This window comes from Zootoca vivipara, chromosome 7, assembly GCF_965207765.1.
Source record: "Zootoca vivipara chromosome 7, rZooViv2.hap1.1, whole genome shotgun sequence".
Classification (NCBI taxonomy): domain Eukaryota; kingdom Metazoa; phylum Chordata; class Lepidosauria; order Squamata; family Lacertidae; genus Zootoca; species Zootoca vivipara.
The window spans coordinates 70,359,567-70,376,531 of record NC_142590.1 but is presented as its reverse complement, the minus strand read 5'-3'; the positions used below and the strand labels follow the sequence as shown (position 1 = coordinate 70,376,531).

Genomic DNA, 16,965 nt, shown 5'->3' with positions numbered 1-16,965 from the left:
GGGTGGAGTGGGTAGATTTGGGGTGGGGGCGAGGAGAGCAATTTTAGAGCTGACAGTGGATTTGTTGTTTATTATTCCAAAGGTTTTGCTGTCACACTTAATCAGTTCTGATATTTACACTCCACAGACAAATCTCCTGTCACAGTGGCCGGAGTGGACTACTTCAGAGTAACGACGCTACGCAGCTCTGCATTTTATTCTTTTATTGGTGCTGCGTATTTACAGTGCTGAAGTCATGATATTTACACGGAGTGATGTGATCAGTCGGTTTCAGAACCTCCTAATGGCTTTTGGCGCGTCTTTCTCCAACACAAAAGCTTTGGCAGACCCATCCTCTTTCCCCTCCTCTTTCTGCGTAGTTCTGGCGTTGGGGGGATGGGTCTCCCCCCCTTATTCGCCCCTTCCTGTCCCACCTGGGACCCTGGCTCCTCTACCTTGCCTGAGCCTCGGACACGACTTCCTGCTTCCCCACTGGAATCGGAACTCTCTCTGCTTTCCCCTGTGCTCGGTGATTGGCTTGAACTCAGGAGGGGAGGGACTTCGCGATATCCCCTGTCCCTCACATCCACCCCCCTCCCAAGCTCTCCTTCACCCCTCCCCAGGTCCCCCCCAGGTGTCGGTGACGACTGGAAGCCTAAGAACTCAGTGCTTTCCGAGCCCGTTGGTGTGAACACCTCCCCCCAGTCCTGCACGCCCCCCCCTTCCGCCTGGGAGGTTTGGAATCCCCAAAAGTCCGTGGCGTCAGAGCTGGTGGGGGTAAAAATGTTCTGCCAATCTGCTCCTTCCTCTGACTGGGTGGATCTCGGTGACACCCATACCTCATCCTCTGGTTCCTCAAACTCCGCTTCCCAGCGCCATGGTGAACTGCTCTCCCGTGCTCCCTCCCCCTCCCCCTCCCTTTCCATGTGCCAGGGCTTGGGTCTATGGGGAAAGAGGGCGTGAAATTCTTCTACCAGGAATTCCTCCTGTATCTGAGTGGCTGGGACCCATTCATTCTGGGACAGTGGAGCATCCTCCCATGCCATGAGGTACTCCAGTCCCCCCACCCCCCACCTTGAATCCAGGATGGCCGTGGCCTCATTGAGTTGCTCCCTGCCTTCCCTCTCCCCCCCTCCCTCAGGGGTTTGTTCGCTGTCTCGGAGCCTGCTGCTTTCCCTGTACGGCGACAGCAGCGATCTATGAAACACAGGGTGCACCCTCATGTCCTCTGGCAGTGCCAGCCTGTATGCCACCGGGTTGACCTGTTGCGTGACCGTGAAGGGGCCCAACCTTCTGGGCGCCAGCTTTTTGCATCGCCCTCTGATGGGAAGGCCCTCCGAGGACAACCAAACTTTGTCCCCCACCCTAATGACCTCCCCCGGTCGCCTGTGGCGATCTGCCCCCTTCTTGTACGCTTCCTTGGCTCTCTCCAAGTGTTCTCTAAGCTGCTGGTGCACCGTCTCCAGTTCCTCTGCCCAATCCTCAGCCTGTGGGCCCTCCTCCTCCTCCTCCCCCTCCCTCTCTGGGAAAGATCTGAGGTCACGCCCGTAATTGGCCTTAAAGGGCGACACCCCTGTGGAGACGTGCACCGCATTGTTGTAGGCAAATTCTGCCAGTGGCAGGCGATCCACCCAGTCCGTTTGCCGCTGGCTGACGTAGCATCTCAGGTACTGCTGCAGAATGGCGTTGACCCTCTCCGCCTGTCCATTGGTCTGCGGGTGTCTAGCCGTCGACAAGCTGACCTCCACCTGCAGGAGGTTCATGAGCCGCCGCCAGAACCTGGAGACAAATTGGCGGCCACGATCCGAAATAACCCTTAAAGGTAATCCATGCAGTCTGAATACGTGATCCACAAACAGTTTGGCTGTCTCTTCTGCAGAGACCGCCCTGGCACACGGTATAAAGTGGCACATTTTGGACATGAGGTCCACCACCACCAACACTGCGGTCTTGCCCCTGGACGACGGCAGGTCTGTGATGAAGTCCATGGACACTACTTCCCACGGCCTGTGCGGTGTGGCTAAGGGCTCCAGCAAACCTGCTGGTGGCGCTCTGACCACCTTTGCCCGCTGGCAGGTGTCACAGCCCCTTACATAATCCCTCACATCCTCCCGCACCCCTGGCCACCAGAAGTGTCTCATGACTAGGTGAGCGGTTTTGTCCCTCCCAAAATGACCCGCCGTTGGGTTGTCGTGCATCTGCTTGAGGACCGTACGTCTAAGCTGGGTGGTGGGCAGGTACAGTGCACCCTTGTAGAAAAGCAGCCCCCTGCGTTCTGCAAAGTCTTTTGCCTGCTCCCCCCCCCTTCTCAGTTCTCTGAAGATGCGGTTGGCAAATTCATCCGCTGCCGTCAGTGCTGTGAGTTCCGCCTCGCTCACCACTGCTGCTCCGCAGGACCATGCTGACGGGGGGGAAATGTGCCTGGGTGCCGGTGGCGCCTCCTCCTCCATGTACTCTGGCTTGCGGGAGAGGGCATCCGCCCTGACATTCTGCTCTCCCGGGATGTAGTGTATGGAGAAGTTGAAGTTCGAGAAGAACTATGCCCACCGTATCTGCCGCTGGTTGAGCACCCTGGCAGTTCTCCAGAACTCCAGGTTCTTGTGGTCTGTGCACACCTGGATGGGGTGCTTGGCGCCCACCAGGAAGTGTCTCCAGTGCTGGAACGCAGCGTGGATCGCAAGAAGTTCCCGATCAAACACCGTGTAGTTTCGCTCTGGCTGGGTCAACTTCCTGGAGAAGAAGGCACAGGGTCTCCACTCTCTGTTGGCATCCAGTTGCAACAAAATGGCGCCCACAGCTTTATCAGAAGCATCTGTCTCCACGCGTAGGGGCGCGTCCTGAACCACGTGGAACAGGTTCTGGTCTGAGGCGAACACCCTCTTGAGGCTTTCAAACGCTGCTTGCGCCTCTGGTGTCCACCTGAACTTCTGCTTGCCTCTCAGGCAGTCAGTGATGGGAGCCGTAATGCGAGAGAAGTTCTTGATGAACTTCCTGTAGAAGTTGGCGAAGCCTAGTAGGCGTTGGGCATCTTTGCGCGTCCTGGGGCTGTGCCAGTCCAGGATGGCCTGCACCTTGTCCTTGTCCATCGCCAGCCCCTTGTCTGACAGCTTGTAGCCCAGGAAGTCCACCTCCTTGGTGTGAAACTTGCACTTCTCCAGCTTCACATACAGGTGGTTCTCCTTCAGGCGCTGCAACACCTCCCTGACATCTTTCACATGCTGCCCTGGGTCATCGGAATAGATAAGGATGTCATCCAGGAAGACCAAGCATTTCCTGAAGAGGAGGGACCCCAGGACGTGGTGCATGAAGGCCTGGAAGCATGCTGAGCCCCCTTGCAACCCGAAGGGCATCACCAGATATTCAAAAGAGCCCAGAGGCGTGAACATCGTGGTTTTCCATTCATCGCCTTCCCGGATCCTGATCAAGTTGTACGCCCCCCTCAGGTCTAGCTTGGTGAAAATCTTGCCCCTGCGTGCCGCTGTCAGGAGATCATCCACTCTGGGCATGGGGAAAGCCACTGGCTCTGTTACTGAATTCAGCCGTCTAAAATCCACCACAAGACGGCGCTGTTGCGTGTCTTTCTTGTCCACCCAGAAGACCGGGCTGCCCCCTGCTGCCTTGCTTTCTCTGATGAACCCCCGCTTGAGGTTCTTGTCGATGAAAGCGCGCAGATCCTCCAGTTCCTGGTCTGACATGGCGTACAGCTTGGCTGGGGGTATAGTTGCCCCTGGCACCAGGTTGATTTGGCAGTCAAAAGGCCTGTGTGGGGGTAGGTGGTCGGACTCCGCTTCGCTGAAGACCTCCTGCAGGTCCCAGTACGGCTTGGGTATCGCCTCACCCCCTTTGATGTGCATGGTGGCCACCATGGCTATCGGAGGCCCCTCCCCTGGTTGGTGCTGCATGCAATGTTCCAGGCAAAAGTCCGATCCAAAAGTGATGCATCTCTGGTGCCAACTGATGGAGGGGTCGTGGCGCGCCAGCCAGCTCATGCCCAAGACGATGGGGGGGTCTGAGATGGTTGTGACGTTGAATGCCAGTGTCTCTGAGTGCCTTCCCACCGTCATTCTCATGGGGGGGGGGTTTGATGAGTGATGGCCCCTCCCAGCAGCTCTCTGCCGTCAATGGTTGCCACGTGCAGGGGAAAATCCAGCTGCAGAAGCTGGATCTGGTGCTCTTCTGCAAAGTTTCTCGAGAAGAAGTTGGCTGAGGCACCACTGTCAATTAGGGCGAGGACCGTCAGGGGATAGCCATTTGGGAGCGTGAGCGTCACTTCTAGAACCACTCCTGCTCTGGGAGGGGTGGGCTGGCTCTGCTCCTCTCTGTGCGGGTGGGTGGGCTGGGGCTGATGTCTGCTGACTGTGCCTGGCTGCTGCCCCTTGTCTCCTGCAGCCAGGCTTTCCCGTTTCCCTGCTGTGGTGCTGCGTCAGTGGGGGAGGGCACAACCGTTCCCGCCTTTCCTTGCCACTCCCTGCGATGTGGGCAGTCTCTGACGAGATGCTGGGGGGAGTTGCAGAGAAAGCAATTCCCACCCCTTCCCTCCTTGCGTCTTGGCGCAGCTGGGGTTTGAAAAGCCCGCGCGCGCGCGCTATCAATCTGCATGGGTTCCTGGTCCTGACTGGCCCCAGGCGTGGCTTGAAAGGGTTGTTGGGGGAGTGGCTTCTCCTGCGACCGTGGGAACCAAGCCCGCTTTGCGCGCGTTGCTTGCTTGTCGCTCCACCGGGATTCCTGTCTCACCCCCACCGCCAGAGCCGCTTTGCTCAGCTGATCCATATTACTGGGCTTTGGACCTCTCGAGAGCTCATCCTTCACCTCCTCATGCAACCCCAAGTAGAACGCTGCTTGCATTGGGGGTGACTCTAGTTCCCACCCCAATCTGTGCACCAGCATGGTGAATTTCGCCCAATACGCGCGAACTGTCATATTTCCTTGGCGTAAATTATGAAGTTCCTCCTTAGTCTGGTCCATATGACTATCAGACGAATACATCGTTTTCAAACCTTCTAGAAATAGTTTGACATTCTTCATGCAAGGATTCTTTGTTGCGATTAACGGTCTTAGCCACTCCCTGGCTGCCCCGGTAAGGTGCTCCACAATAAACGCTACCCTGTGCTCATCATCAGGGAACTCAGCGTGGTGCAGCTCAAGAGCATACACAATCTCAGTCTCAAAGCCCTGATATTCCCTCGGGTCTCCATTGAACTTGCTTACTAGCGTCCCGGCTCTCCTTCCTGGCAGCACTTGGACTTGGGGTGCCCCTCCCGCCTTGTTTTTCTCTGCATCCAGCTTGTTTTGGAGGTCTACCGCCACCGCCCTTAATTCCTGCTCTCTTTCCTGTAGCGCTCTCACCTGTTCCGCAAGTTGTAGCCGGTCGTCCTGGACCTTCTTAGTCTCTTCTTTAGCTGCCTTCAATTCCCCCTGCGCCTGCAGCGACAGCTGCTGCAGTTCTTGCTGGGCTTGCTCCGCGATCTGCCGCCATCTCTCCGCCTCTGACACGCTCATCCCGGCAACTCCAAAGTAGCCCAAAAAGGATTAGGAGGTTGCTGTCACAGTGGCCGGAGTGGACTACTTCAGAGTAACGACGCTACGCAGCTCTGCATTTTATTCTTTTATTGGTGCTGCGTATTTACAGTGCTGAAGTCATGATATTTACACGGAGTGATGTGATCAGTCGGTTTCAGAACCTCCTAATGGCTTTTGGCGCGTCTTTCTCCAACACAAAAGCTTTGGCAGACCCATCCTCTTTCCCCTCCTCTTTCTGCGTAGTTCTGGCGTTGGGGGGATGGGTCTCCCCCCCTTATTCGCCCCTTCCTGTCCCACCTGGGACCCTGGCTCCTCTACCTTGCCTGAGCCTCGGACACGACTTCCTGCTTCCCCACTGGAATCAGAACTCTCTCTGCTTTCCCCTGTGCTCGGTGATTGGCTTGAACTCAGGAGGGGAGGGACTTCGCGATATCCCCTGTCCCTCACATCTCCTGTAGAAGGGTAGTTAATTTAATGTGACTTTTCTCTTTCTTACAGGCCTAGCGCCTTATTTTAGGATATTTCTGCAGTCCCTTTTAGGAAAGTGTGAGAAACAAGTCGGATACAGTTGCTCTTACACCAATTCTGTCTCAGTGGGTAGCTTTGCTCTGCCTAAGTGAAATGATGAGCCTTATTCAAAGAATTGCAGTCACATCCCAAAATGGTTTATGGTGGATAGAGGTAGGGTAGACACTAGTAATTCTGGTGAGATGTTATATCTCCACAGGTGAATATGACATCTCAGCATTTGAGATCAGTGTGCTGAAATGTTTCTTTTATTTATGTTTCTTGGTGTAAGACGAAGATAATTTCCTGCAAACATTTTCCATATAATATTACTTGGTCTCTTTTCTCATATTCAGTTTTAATGTGGCAAAGCCAACATAAGATGGCATTTCTCTGGTGAGCAGTTTCTTCTCAGTGAATTTCCACAAGGAAAGATTTGGGACCTAGTGTTTACTAAAGAGGAGAACTTCTAATTCACATCAAATTCACTAGGAAAATAAAGAGAGAAATAACTGCTTCTTTTCTGACCAAGTACATTTTCAGAAGTACATTAGCCTACTCTCTTACAGCCCCTCCCTATCACACACTCAACCTCATGGACCCCAAATAACCATTCCCTTTACCTTTGAAGTGATGTTCTGTCAGCTATGAAGAGGAAGGAGGGCTTCTTGCTCTCCCCTCTATGGCAGCATATCAGCAGCATGTCCGTTGTCAAAAAGAGGAAGGTGAGAAAAGCTTATTTTGTTCTCCTTCCTATGTCAGACCACTGCTGCTAATGCTCCTTTGTTGTGATCATTTAGGTGCTCTCAAGCCTGTATCTAGACTTGAGTCCAGTGTGTTTCATTGACATCAGAGGCATGAATAATTTTCTGAAGATCTTTGACATGCAGATGGTTCACAAGGTACAATAAATACAGGATTTGGGGATCTTATGACTCATAGTTGCTCATAGTGCTTGCAAGGAGCACCAAACATCCTATGAGCTCTGCTTCCTATTCCTATCTTAAGAAAGGTACCTTGGAGAAGGAAAGGAAATGGCAGTGGTAGGATCTCCTCGAGGCCCCAGCAACCCACTATCTTCCCCTGCCCTCGTACATACTAATACTGGATCATTCTCACCACATGGGACCAAATTCAGCAGAATTGCTCACCACCTGAAAATGATAGGTAGGAATTAATCAGTAGTATTTTCAACCAAATCTGATGTGTATATTAAATGTGGGCTGTGTCTTCTGTAACTAATGTGGTATATGTTTCTGTTTAGAAATGGTAAACAGGAAATTACTAGGTGGAACATAAGTCTCCTGCAGTATTAGACCAAGGGTCCATCTCCATAATCCTGTTTCCAACAGTGGCCAGCTTTCAGGAAAAGTCCACACACAAATAGTGTGTGAAGGAAAAAACCTTCTTCTGCTGTTTGCTGCCTTCTCTCACAGCATCTAATATTTAGATGGATATTGCCTCTGGAAACAGAGCAGTGGTGAGGAAACTCTGGCCCACAGGCCAAATTAGGCCCATGAGCCAATCTCATTTGGACTTCAAGGCTGTTATGGGAACAACCAAGAGCCTTAGAGAGTGGACTTCTGATTTCCTTGGCTTGCATTTTTGGACTGTTTAAATTGGGCATGGAATGCAAGCCCTGCTGCCTTAGGCAGGATCATTTCTCCTCAGGAGCTCCCCTAAAACCACAACTGCAAAGGGACAATTGGGGACTTTAGAAAGTGTTGTCAGTTGCATCCTGGACTTGTACTTGGTGCTGCTTCAATTTGGAGCCAAATACAAACCTTATTGCTTTTGGGGAGATTGAATCTACCTGATGCCATATCACACCGTCCAACTTTTCCAAAGCCAAAACCATGATGTATGTCTTCTAGGATCTGCTCCCGGGTGAGTCTCATGACCTGTGTCATGCTCTCAAGTGCTTTGCTCAGGGTGAGAGAGCATGGCGTGAAAGAGAGAGGGGGGGCAGCCAAAATGGCCGCCATGATCTCACACAAAAAAGCAGGATGTCCCTTTTTCGGAGCACTTGGGAAGTATGCCATCATGTCAGGTGACTAAAACAGGTGTATAGGTCAAATGTGACCCACAGAGCGTTGCCACTTTTGATCCTGAAAATGGTTCCCTACCCATGACATTGAGGGTTTCACAAGTGAATAATACCCCAAACAAGAATGTTTTTCAGCCCAGGATATATATAAAATGTCACTGTTCCTCTTGATGTTGTAGGAATCAGGGAGAAAAACATTCATTTTTTAAAAAAATATATGTAAATACAACTATTGAGTGGTAGCTTTTCATTACATTTACACTCAGGTATGGGAAATCAAAAGCTCAGTTTAAGCAACTGTGTCAACAACACCTTAAAGAGTGTTTCCTTCTGTGTGATACCTGCTCTTTTCTGTTAGGCTTCTTTGGAAACAAGGTAAAGGGACAAAGCCCCAACCTGAGAACCCCACACATTGCCCCATGGTGACAACCATCTTTCCACTTTGGATTGGTATATGGGGAAGAGACAAGGCATTTCTCAAGGGAAGTAGATTTGGCCCTGGACTTTTAGGTATTGATCTAGTGTAAACTTATGACTGGGAAATTCCAGGCTGGATTTAGGCAGTTGCCTGGTATTTCCCCGTTAATATCCCATTCTGCCGTTTTCTCTTTTCCTTGGCCCCACTTTTGTTTGCTCTCAGTTCTCATGACACTCCATTGCTGGTTTCCATATGCACTCTCCATTGCTAATGCTTACAATGGAGATGCAGTTGTGATGCTTCCTCACATTTGCAAGAAGGCCTGCATGTTGCTCAAAACCAGAAAAATATTTTTCTCTCTTTTAAGGTATTATTTTGTTAGCTTGTTTTCTTTCTATTTGATCAGTTAAGAAACGGTAAAACAAAAACAAAAACCCTAACAATGATTTCTTCCCTCTTCAAAACACCCTGAAGGAAACTAGCCAAGAAGCAAAAGGAGACGCAGAGCAGCAGTCAGAGAGAAATGGGTCCTGTTGCTTCTTCAGACAAGACTGCTACGAAACTCAGTTCTGCTCATAACGAAGAAGGCTTTTCTTCAAGCTGCCAAGATGTTAATGGATTCAGTAAGTTTCACTTGTTTGCAATTGGTACCTCCAATATTCAGGAAGCTTTATGGTAATTAAAAGTATTGGATCCCATGGGAGCAAAAATCTTAAGGATTTGAAACTTACTGTAAGGGAAACAACAGTAATAAAAATAACCGGGAGATTGAAATGTCTCCATTTCCATTCCTGAGATGTTTCTTTTTTGCTACAGGTCTCTGCTTTTTCCAGTGTCACTTGAATAAAAGTATTAAAATGTTTCATTTTAGCACCTGAGAAATTTAGGCAAATATCTATTTCACTGAATTCTGACTTGAGTAGAAAAAACTGCACATGGTTCTTAAAAATGGCTGTGCAACCCCCAAACAGACAAACCAACCCCAGTATTATTTGGAAGCTGGGGTTCTTCATGACCTAGTGGCCATACAGCAACCATACAGTTGTCACAGTTCATCAGAGCAGGAACAACAGTTCCAGGTCAGTTGTTACATGTCCATAGCAACCTATTCCTCCATGACTAGGTCCAGATCAACCCAGCATTGTTACACAGCTGCTGAGCCCTGCCATATCCCATGCCTGTGGTTTGACTGCCCCCTGCCCTGGCACTGGAAGGGAATATCACATCAGTACAGTGCAGCTGATGATGATGGTGCTGGTAGAATTTAAATTTCCTCTAAGATTGAAGGATATGTCTTGCTGGACAGCTGAGGAAACACAGAAAACAGAGCACTGCAGTTTTGTTACAATCCTCTGTGCTTTATTTTATTTTCTCCAAAACAACACATGGCTCAGTTATTAATCAATACCAGGGGTCAGCAAACTTTTTCAGCAGTGGGCCGATCCACTGTCCCTCAGACCTTGTGGGGGGCCAGAGTATATATATATATATATTTTGGGGGGGGGGAATGAACAAATTTCTATGCCCCACAAATAACCCAGATATGCATTTTAAATATAAGGACACATTCTACTCATGTAAAAACACCAGGCAGGCCCCACAAATAACCCAGAGATGCATTTTAAATAAAAGGACACATTCTACTCATGTAAAAACATGCTGATTCCTGGACCGTCCGCAGGCCAGATTTAGAAGGCAATTGGGCCGCATCCGGCCCCTGGGCCTTAGTTTGGGATCCCCTGATCAATACTATCTAAAACTATGCTAAGCTGTTTTAGTTAGAGAGTGCAACTTCACAGGCAAAGTTAGAAACCAGAAATGCTGCCAGTGTTAGTGGACACCTGTGGTCCTCGGGTCTAATTTGCTGGATCTTATTAGCCATTGAAACTACAGACATTCCACTTCCACCTGCAACCACCCTCAGTAGCTGTTAATGGAAGGGCTGTAGCTCAGTGGCAGAGAATTGGCTTTACATGAAGAAGGTCCCAGGTTATATCCCTTGCATATCCAGGGAAGGCCACAGAAGCAGAAATGGCCTCAGCTTTTGTGCTCATTTGTGGTCAGGAATAGGACTCTGGTAACTGAGGGGTAACTGCAATGTCTTAAAAACCAGGAAACATAAAATGATTATGTGGAGTGTTGAATCTGCAATTGCTCTGTCATATAAAAAGCCCTGTATCAAATCTGCTGTGATTTTACCCAGTACCCTACGAATAAAAGAGATGACAAGGAAGATCAGACTAGGGAGCTAAAATTATCCACAAGTATCTGTAGCATCCAGTGAGGTACATTACACAGAGCACATCTCCTGAAGCCTGGCATCCCATGAGCATGATGAGTGAGGTGCCGTATCAAATGAACAATGATACACTAATGATCCATCCTGCGCAGAGGCACTGCTGCGCTGACACCACACTGATGGAATGTCATGCAGTAGGTCGTACATAAAGCAGATCTGGCAGGAGTGGTCCAGAGGAGGACTCTGCATCATGGACACAACCAGGTTGACAGCTGTTGGAGAGTAAGAGAAGAAAAAGGAAGATAAAGTTTAGGATTTTATCACAGGTTGCTTTTTCAGGAATCTCAGTTTGGAAGCCAGTTTTGCTTTGAAACTAAAGGGCGTGAAATATTCACTTCTGAAACAGAGGACATTGCCTAAGGAAGTCCACGGGAAGGTGTTATGCTAGCATGACATCTGATGTTGCATTCAAAGCCATGCTGTCATGTGCAGTTATAAAGTTAGCATTGCCTACTGGGAACTTAGATGGGAACAATAAGGGCAAAGATGATGAGTGCAGAAAAAAGTTCCTTATGAGTATCATTAGAGTTGACACTGAAGTTCACCAGTTGTGAAATTCAGGTTGAATACCTAACTCCTGCAGTAGCTGAAGCTTTCCTCCATATCCTGAAAGCCTCAGCAAAAAGCTGCAAGACGTATTTCTTCCATGAAAATCAGTCGAGTACATTCACTATACTGTGTATAGAGCAAGAGAAAGGACATGATTGTTCTATTTGTATAGAATAGTAAACCCTTGTTTACTTGCCAGTGTGGTGTAGTGGTTAAGAGCGGTAGTCTTGTAATCTGGTGAACCGGGTTCGCGTCTCCGCTCCTCCACATGCAGCTGCTGGGTGACCTTGGGCTAGTCATACTTCTCTGAAATCTCTCAGCCTCACTCACCTCACAGAGTGTTTGTTGTGGGGGAGGAAGGGAAAGGAGAATGTTAGCCGCTTTGAGACTCCTTTGGGTAGTGATAAAGTGGGATATCAAATCCAAACTCTTGTTAGTTTGGGGGCAAAGCAGCACAGTGGTGGTTCATGAAGGGGTTTCATCCTCCCAATTGTGGTGGGGCTGAACTTGGGTGGGGATGGGACAATGTAGGGGTAGCAAACCTTGTGGAGCTCCAGAGTTGGAGGTGGTGGCTCTGCAGATGTGGGCATACTGGTGTGGCTGCTGCCACCAGCCTGGAACTCCACCAACCTTGCTGCTTCACCCTACCTGATCCTTGTCTAAATAAGCACACCATGATCTCTGCTGGGGACACACTACTGCTTCCATATACACACAAACTCTCACAAGCCACTGCTGTGTTGCTTTGAAAGCACTGGCAAACCCATTCTTATATATTAGAATTCAACATTTTAAGGTCTGTATGGCACAGTGTGCTATCATTTTGGATTATATCCAATGTAGTGGTAAAGTAAGCATCCTGTCAGTGCAAGAATTTCTGCTTGTGCAACTAGGCCTTTTCTCCCTTCTCCCCTTGCATATCCCCTAAATCTGTTCTGTGTTTTCCGCCAACCCTCCCTAGGAGATTGGGGGGAGGGGTGTAGGGCAAGAAGAAGAGGAAAGTACCATTGTGCAAGTGGAAATCCATGCACTAATGAGATGAGGAAGTTGAGTACTTCCCTTTGCCTTAGCAATCTGAAACTGTATTTATTGAGGCACTTTTGTTTTGTTTAATAATAATTGAACAATTAACAATAATTAATGATGATGATTTTAGAAAAAGATAGGTTTCCGTCTGGAAACCCTGGAAGTCTCGTCCCAAACCTTGAGAACAACAGAGTCTTGTGTAATGGTGGTGGTGTGTCTCTCTGTGTGTGATAGTTTACTTTATTTTAGCTGTTCTTCTTCAGCTCATTTACTAGCACAATGTTAGCCCTGGCTCAGGACTTCCAAAGAAAACCCAACTTCTGGATTTGACTTGGCAGAACAAGGAATATATTTCTCCATGGAGATTCAAAGCATCTCTTGGTATCTTATCTTGTCTTCCTCCTGAATCTCCTATCGTCTGCATAACTCCCAGGGCTACTTGGAATCAGAGACAAATGGTGTGCTCCAGGGTGGGCACAGGTTAAAACAATGGCAAGTTTGAAGAGCCAGGTACAGGCACTATAGACCACATCAGGCCAATACTTAGGTTACAGGGAAGATAAAAAAAGTGCAGAATAGGCAGAGGCAGGAGGCATGGGCCAAGAGAGTCAGGTTCTGGAAGGATGGAGAGGTGATGCAAGGCACAAGAATGTATGACTACTCAAACAAGAAATTGCTTAGATTTGGGATGCAAAGGCTAAGAGAGTTTTTACACAAAGCCAACAAGACTTCTTGTGTCATCTGAGTCCTCTGAGCTGGGAACAGCAAGCCCTTCAAACTGTCCCGGTGTCTGCAATAGCAATAGGAAATCTAGCCTTTGTTCTAAGATTTACTATGTAGTTTTTTTTTTATATAAAATATTTTTATTAATTTTCCAATTAAAACCAATTATATCACATTCAATATTTCAAATTATACACATATATATATCAATCAAACCGAATGTTATGCCAAATCATCTAAAGAATTTTTTATTTGGGTTCCCATGCTTCAAGAAATTGGGAATTCCTCGCAACTGTCCACTGCCGTCTTTTTTCTAAAGTTCAAATCGTCCTCCAAGTTCATAATAATCCAGATCTTCCCCTTACAGTCACATAGATGTTTTCCACTTTCATCCGATTGTTCCCCAGCTGCTGAGATAAATATCAAACAAAGTTTCACAGATGTTCTTTCTCCTGTGTGAGTTAATCAGTCCAGCCTCCCCATAAATCTTCTTAATGGAGCTCCCTGTTGCGTCGAAGCAGCTCGAAGTAGCACCATCTCAAAAAGCTCAAATCACTTTCGCTTTCTCTCATAGCCATGAAGATTTACGATCATTATAGAATTTACAGCTTTTCCAGGCAGGAGACCCAAACATCAAACCATAGACTCTTGATAAATTAATGGATCTCCTTGCCCTATAGCTGAACTTAGCTTCAGGTCGCTGCTCCAATTTAAAGTGCGTCACAGCTCATAAATCCTCCGAACGCGTCCAGAACTCCTTCCGTCCGACTAGGGGGGGGGCTTTTCTCATCGGCAACTCCACATCTTTAAAAAATATGCTCAGTAGCAACAGTTATAAAGTTCAACTCACACAGTCTTTTGCTTCTCTTTCACTCCAAACAAGCCAGGACATCGCGTCCGGGAAGGTACGAGGCAACAATATGAAGAAAAAAAAATAAAAACTCACTTCCCTTATCGCTCCGTCCCCATCAATCCTTCTTCCAGATGCAGTACAGTCTTTGACTCCTCTCCCCTCAGCAGCATAAATTTCTCAGCAGTAAACAGCGCTTCTTCCCCTCCTTCTGAAGTATGTCCATAGATTTAAGCCTAATTATCTTCTTTAACCATGGAAATCCCCGCCATGCAGATTAGCGTCCGGGAGTCCTGGCCCTCGTAAGTGCTCAGCCCAAGCTCCCCCCACTCCAAAAACAGTCGGAGTGGGTCTGGGGGCATCGCGGGCCAGCGGCCCCTCTCCGTAACCCCCGGAGAGGGTAGGGGGTTGCCATTTACTCCCCTAGCAACCGCCAAATTCCTTACGAAGGTCAGAGAGATGGAAAACAGGTCCGCCATTCCTGCAGGCGGAAACCGGAACCTCAAGATTTACTATGTAGTTTATTTTTCAATGGCAGTTGAAGTAACAAGAGTCAGAATAGTCAAAGGATGTCTTCTTTGCATTCACTGGATAATTCAGTGTAATGCTGCCTGTGGTGCTGTAGAATGGGTTCACTAGTGAATTTTAGGGTTTCTTATAGAACGTGTGCAGGAGGAGCACTAGCAGGTCAAAATAATCCCAGTCTCAGTATTTTAAAAAAACTAATTTGCATTCTTAGTGTAATTATTTAGGAATGTTGTTGGACTCCAACTCCCATCAGCCCCAACCAGCATGGCCAATGGTCAGCATTTATGGAATCTGAAGGCCAACAGTATCTGAAAGGCTGCAGGTTAGCATCTCTACTTTAGGCAATGGTTTTTAAAGGCTCATGTGTTCATATCTAAAGAGCCAGTCTATCGAGTGCCTACATGTTTAGTAGTAAACAGTTCCATTTCTTAAGGGAAGACTTTAGCTCATTAAGAGATTTGTACAACATGTGAGTCAGGTGCATTAAATGCCATCAGTGAAATCTTACTTGGTACAGTTCGCTTGTTATAAACAACCTTGTTAACAGTAGATTCTACTGGCACATTAGCACTTTGTTCAGTTTCCCATGGGACAATGCTTTGGAAAATTGCTTGACCTGCTTTTTTAAAGTGTAATGGAAATATCTGTAGGCTTGATACAACTCCACCTGGAGTCTGTTAGAATAGCACTATTCACCCCATAGAGTAATTCTGATGAGCTTTTATTCATTTGTAAGTAATGTTTACTCTGGAGATCTAGAAATTGTTTCTGAAATTACTTTGATGTATATTGGATTTTATCTACTTTTATATGGTATTATGGAACAATTATTTCTATTTTATCTATTGACATCTCTCTTATTAATGTACTGTGGGTTTTTTGCATTAACTCATTTCCCGTTACAGTGAAGGTGAAGCCAAATATATAATTGTAACACTGGGAACAAATGTGAAAGGACTGTAAACCACATTTTCTGAGATCAGAGTACCATAAATCCTTAAATATTGGCTGGCCCATGTAAAGCCAGCTTCCAAGACATATTAAAATGTAAAAGTGTTGCATAAAGTGTCGCATATACTATGATTTTGACTGGATTTACAAGCTTGAAGATTGAAGGAAGATATATTCAATCCAAAGACATGGTGGGTTTCTTGTTTGAATCCCCGCTCCCAAATTGTGGGGGTACCTCTCTTCATGTACAAACCTGAATATAACATGCACAAAGCTAACATGTACAAAGCTGAATTTGATCTCATCACCCCACATTTATAACAACACTCATATCAGCATTTTGCACTAGCTGAAGTTTGTGAGTTCTCTTCAAGGACAGTCCCACATAAAGCATATTACATCAGTTGATCCTTGAGGATTTGGAGAAATAAATGTTCTTTGGATGCTGAATGTCTGATGGGACTTCCGCGGCTTCCAATTGGCTGCAGGAGCTTCCTACAGCCAATCAGAAGCCGCGCTTTGGAACTCGAACGTTCCACTATTCGAATGGGCTTCTGGAACAGATTCTGTTTGACCTTCGAGGTACGACTGTAATGTGCGTACATGTAGTTCCTGGGAACTAGAATCAGTTGACATCAGGTATCAGCCAAGATGCAAGTAGGATGAGACAAAGTTGGCTTAAGGGAGCCTCAGAATATGATACTAAAACTTACTCATAAGAAGGGCAAGAAACTAGCTTGATGAACAGTGAAGAGGAGACTGTTGCAGCTCTAGAGAGCATTGACCACCAGGGATATCAGATTCCAATAACATTTCCAATAACTACTGAAAAGGGAGCAGAAATTGCAGGTGTTTGCTTATTCATCCCATGTACATCCCTACTGCCCACTCCAGTCTCAATATCCAGAAAAGTTAACTTCAAATTCTCACATAATTTCAAGCAAACTTGTGCTATCAAGAACCATCTGTTTGAGGATCAGGCTTCTGTTGCATCTGCTAATTTCCTTCCAATTTGTGATTTTTGTGTACATATTTAACATTCTTCACCCCGTCAACCCAAACCCGTGAACCTGTTTAATAGAGAACTCCCTAATTTTTATTGTGTAAAAATTGTGATACTGCAAATTGATAATACTGATAGACTTGGCTGGAAGTCCACCTCCATTAACATGTTTTAGTCCAATGCAATTCAGATAACTTGTGTGGTTCTTGTGGGTTCCAAACCTCAACTATGGATTTATTCCTCCATATTCTTATTCTGCAATCTTCTGCAAATGTATGTGTGGTGTTTGGGGAAGGAGGAACATATGTAGCTTAGCAGGAGTGCCCTGTATGTCTTATGTTGCTTGTCTCTGCTGTATATGAGCAGTTCTCAGGTTTTTGGCACCCATTTTATTTGTGTATTATTATTATTATTATTATTATTATTATTATTATTATTATTATTTAAAAATACCATCTATTGGTGGTATTAGAAGACTATGCTTACTTCTAGGCGGTTTAATTATGTCACATCCAGTGAATTAAATGCTACTCTGTTCTCTAAGGACCTTTTCTCTCTGTTCTGT

General features: G+C 47.0%; 1 protein-coding gene across 1 annotated transcript in view; it reads left to right on the top strand.

Moving 5' to 3' along the window:
* Positions 1-16,965, top strand: part of PTPRT (protein tyrosine phosphatase receptor type T) — a 582,983-nt gene that overhangs the window by 504,234 nt on the left and 61,784 nt on the right. The window contains exon 16 of the mRNA XM_088674576.1: positions 8,946-9,094. Within this exon, the coding sequence (XP_088530702.1) occupies positions 8,946-9,094 (149 nt within the window). The remainder of the gene's footprint in view (positions 1-8,945; positions 9,095-16,965) is intronic.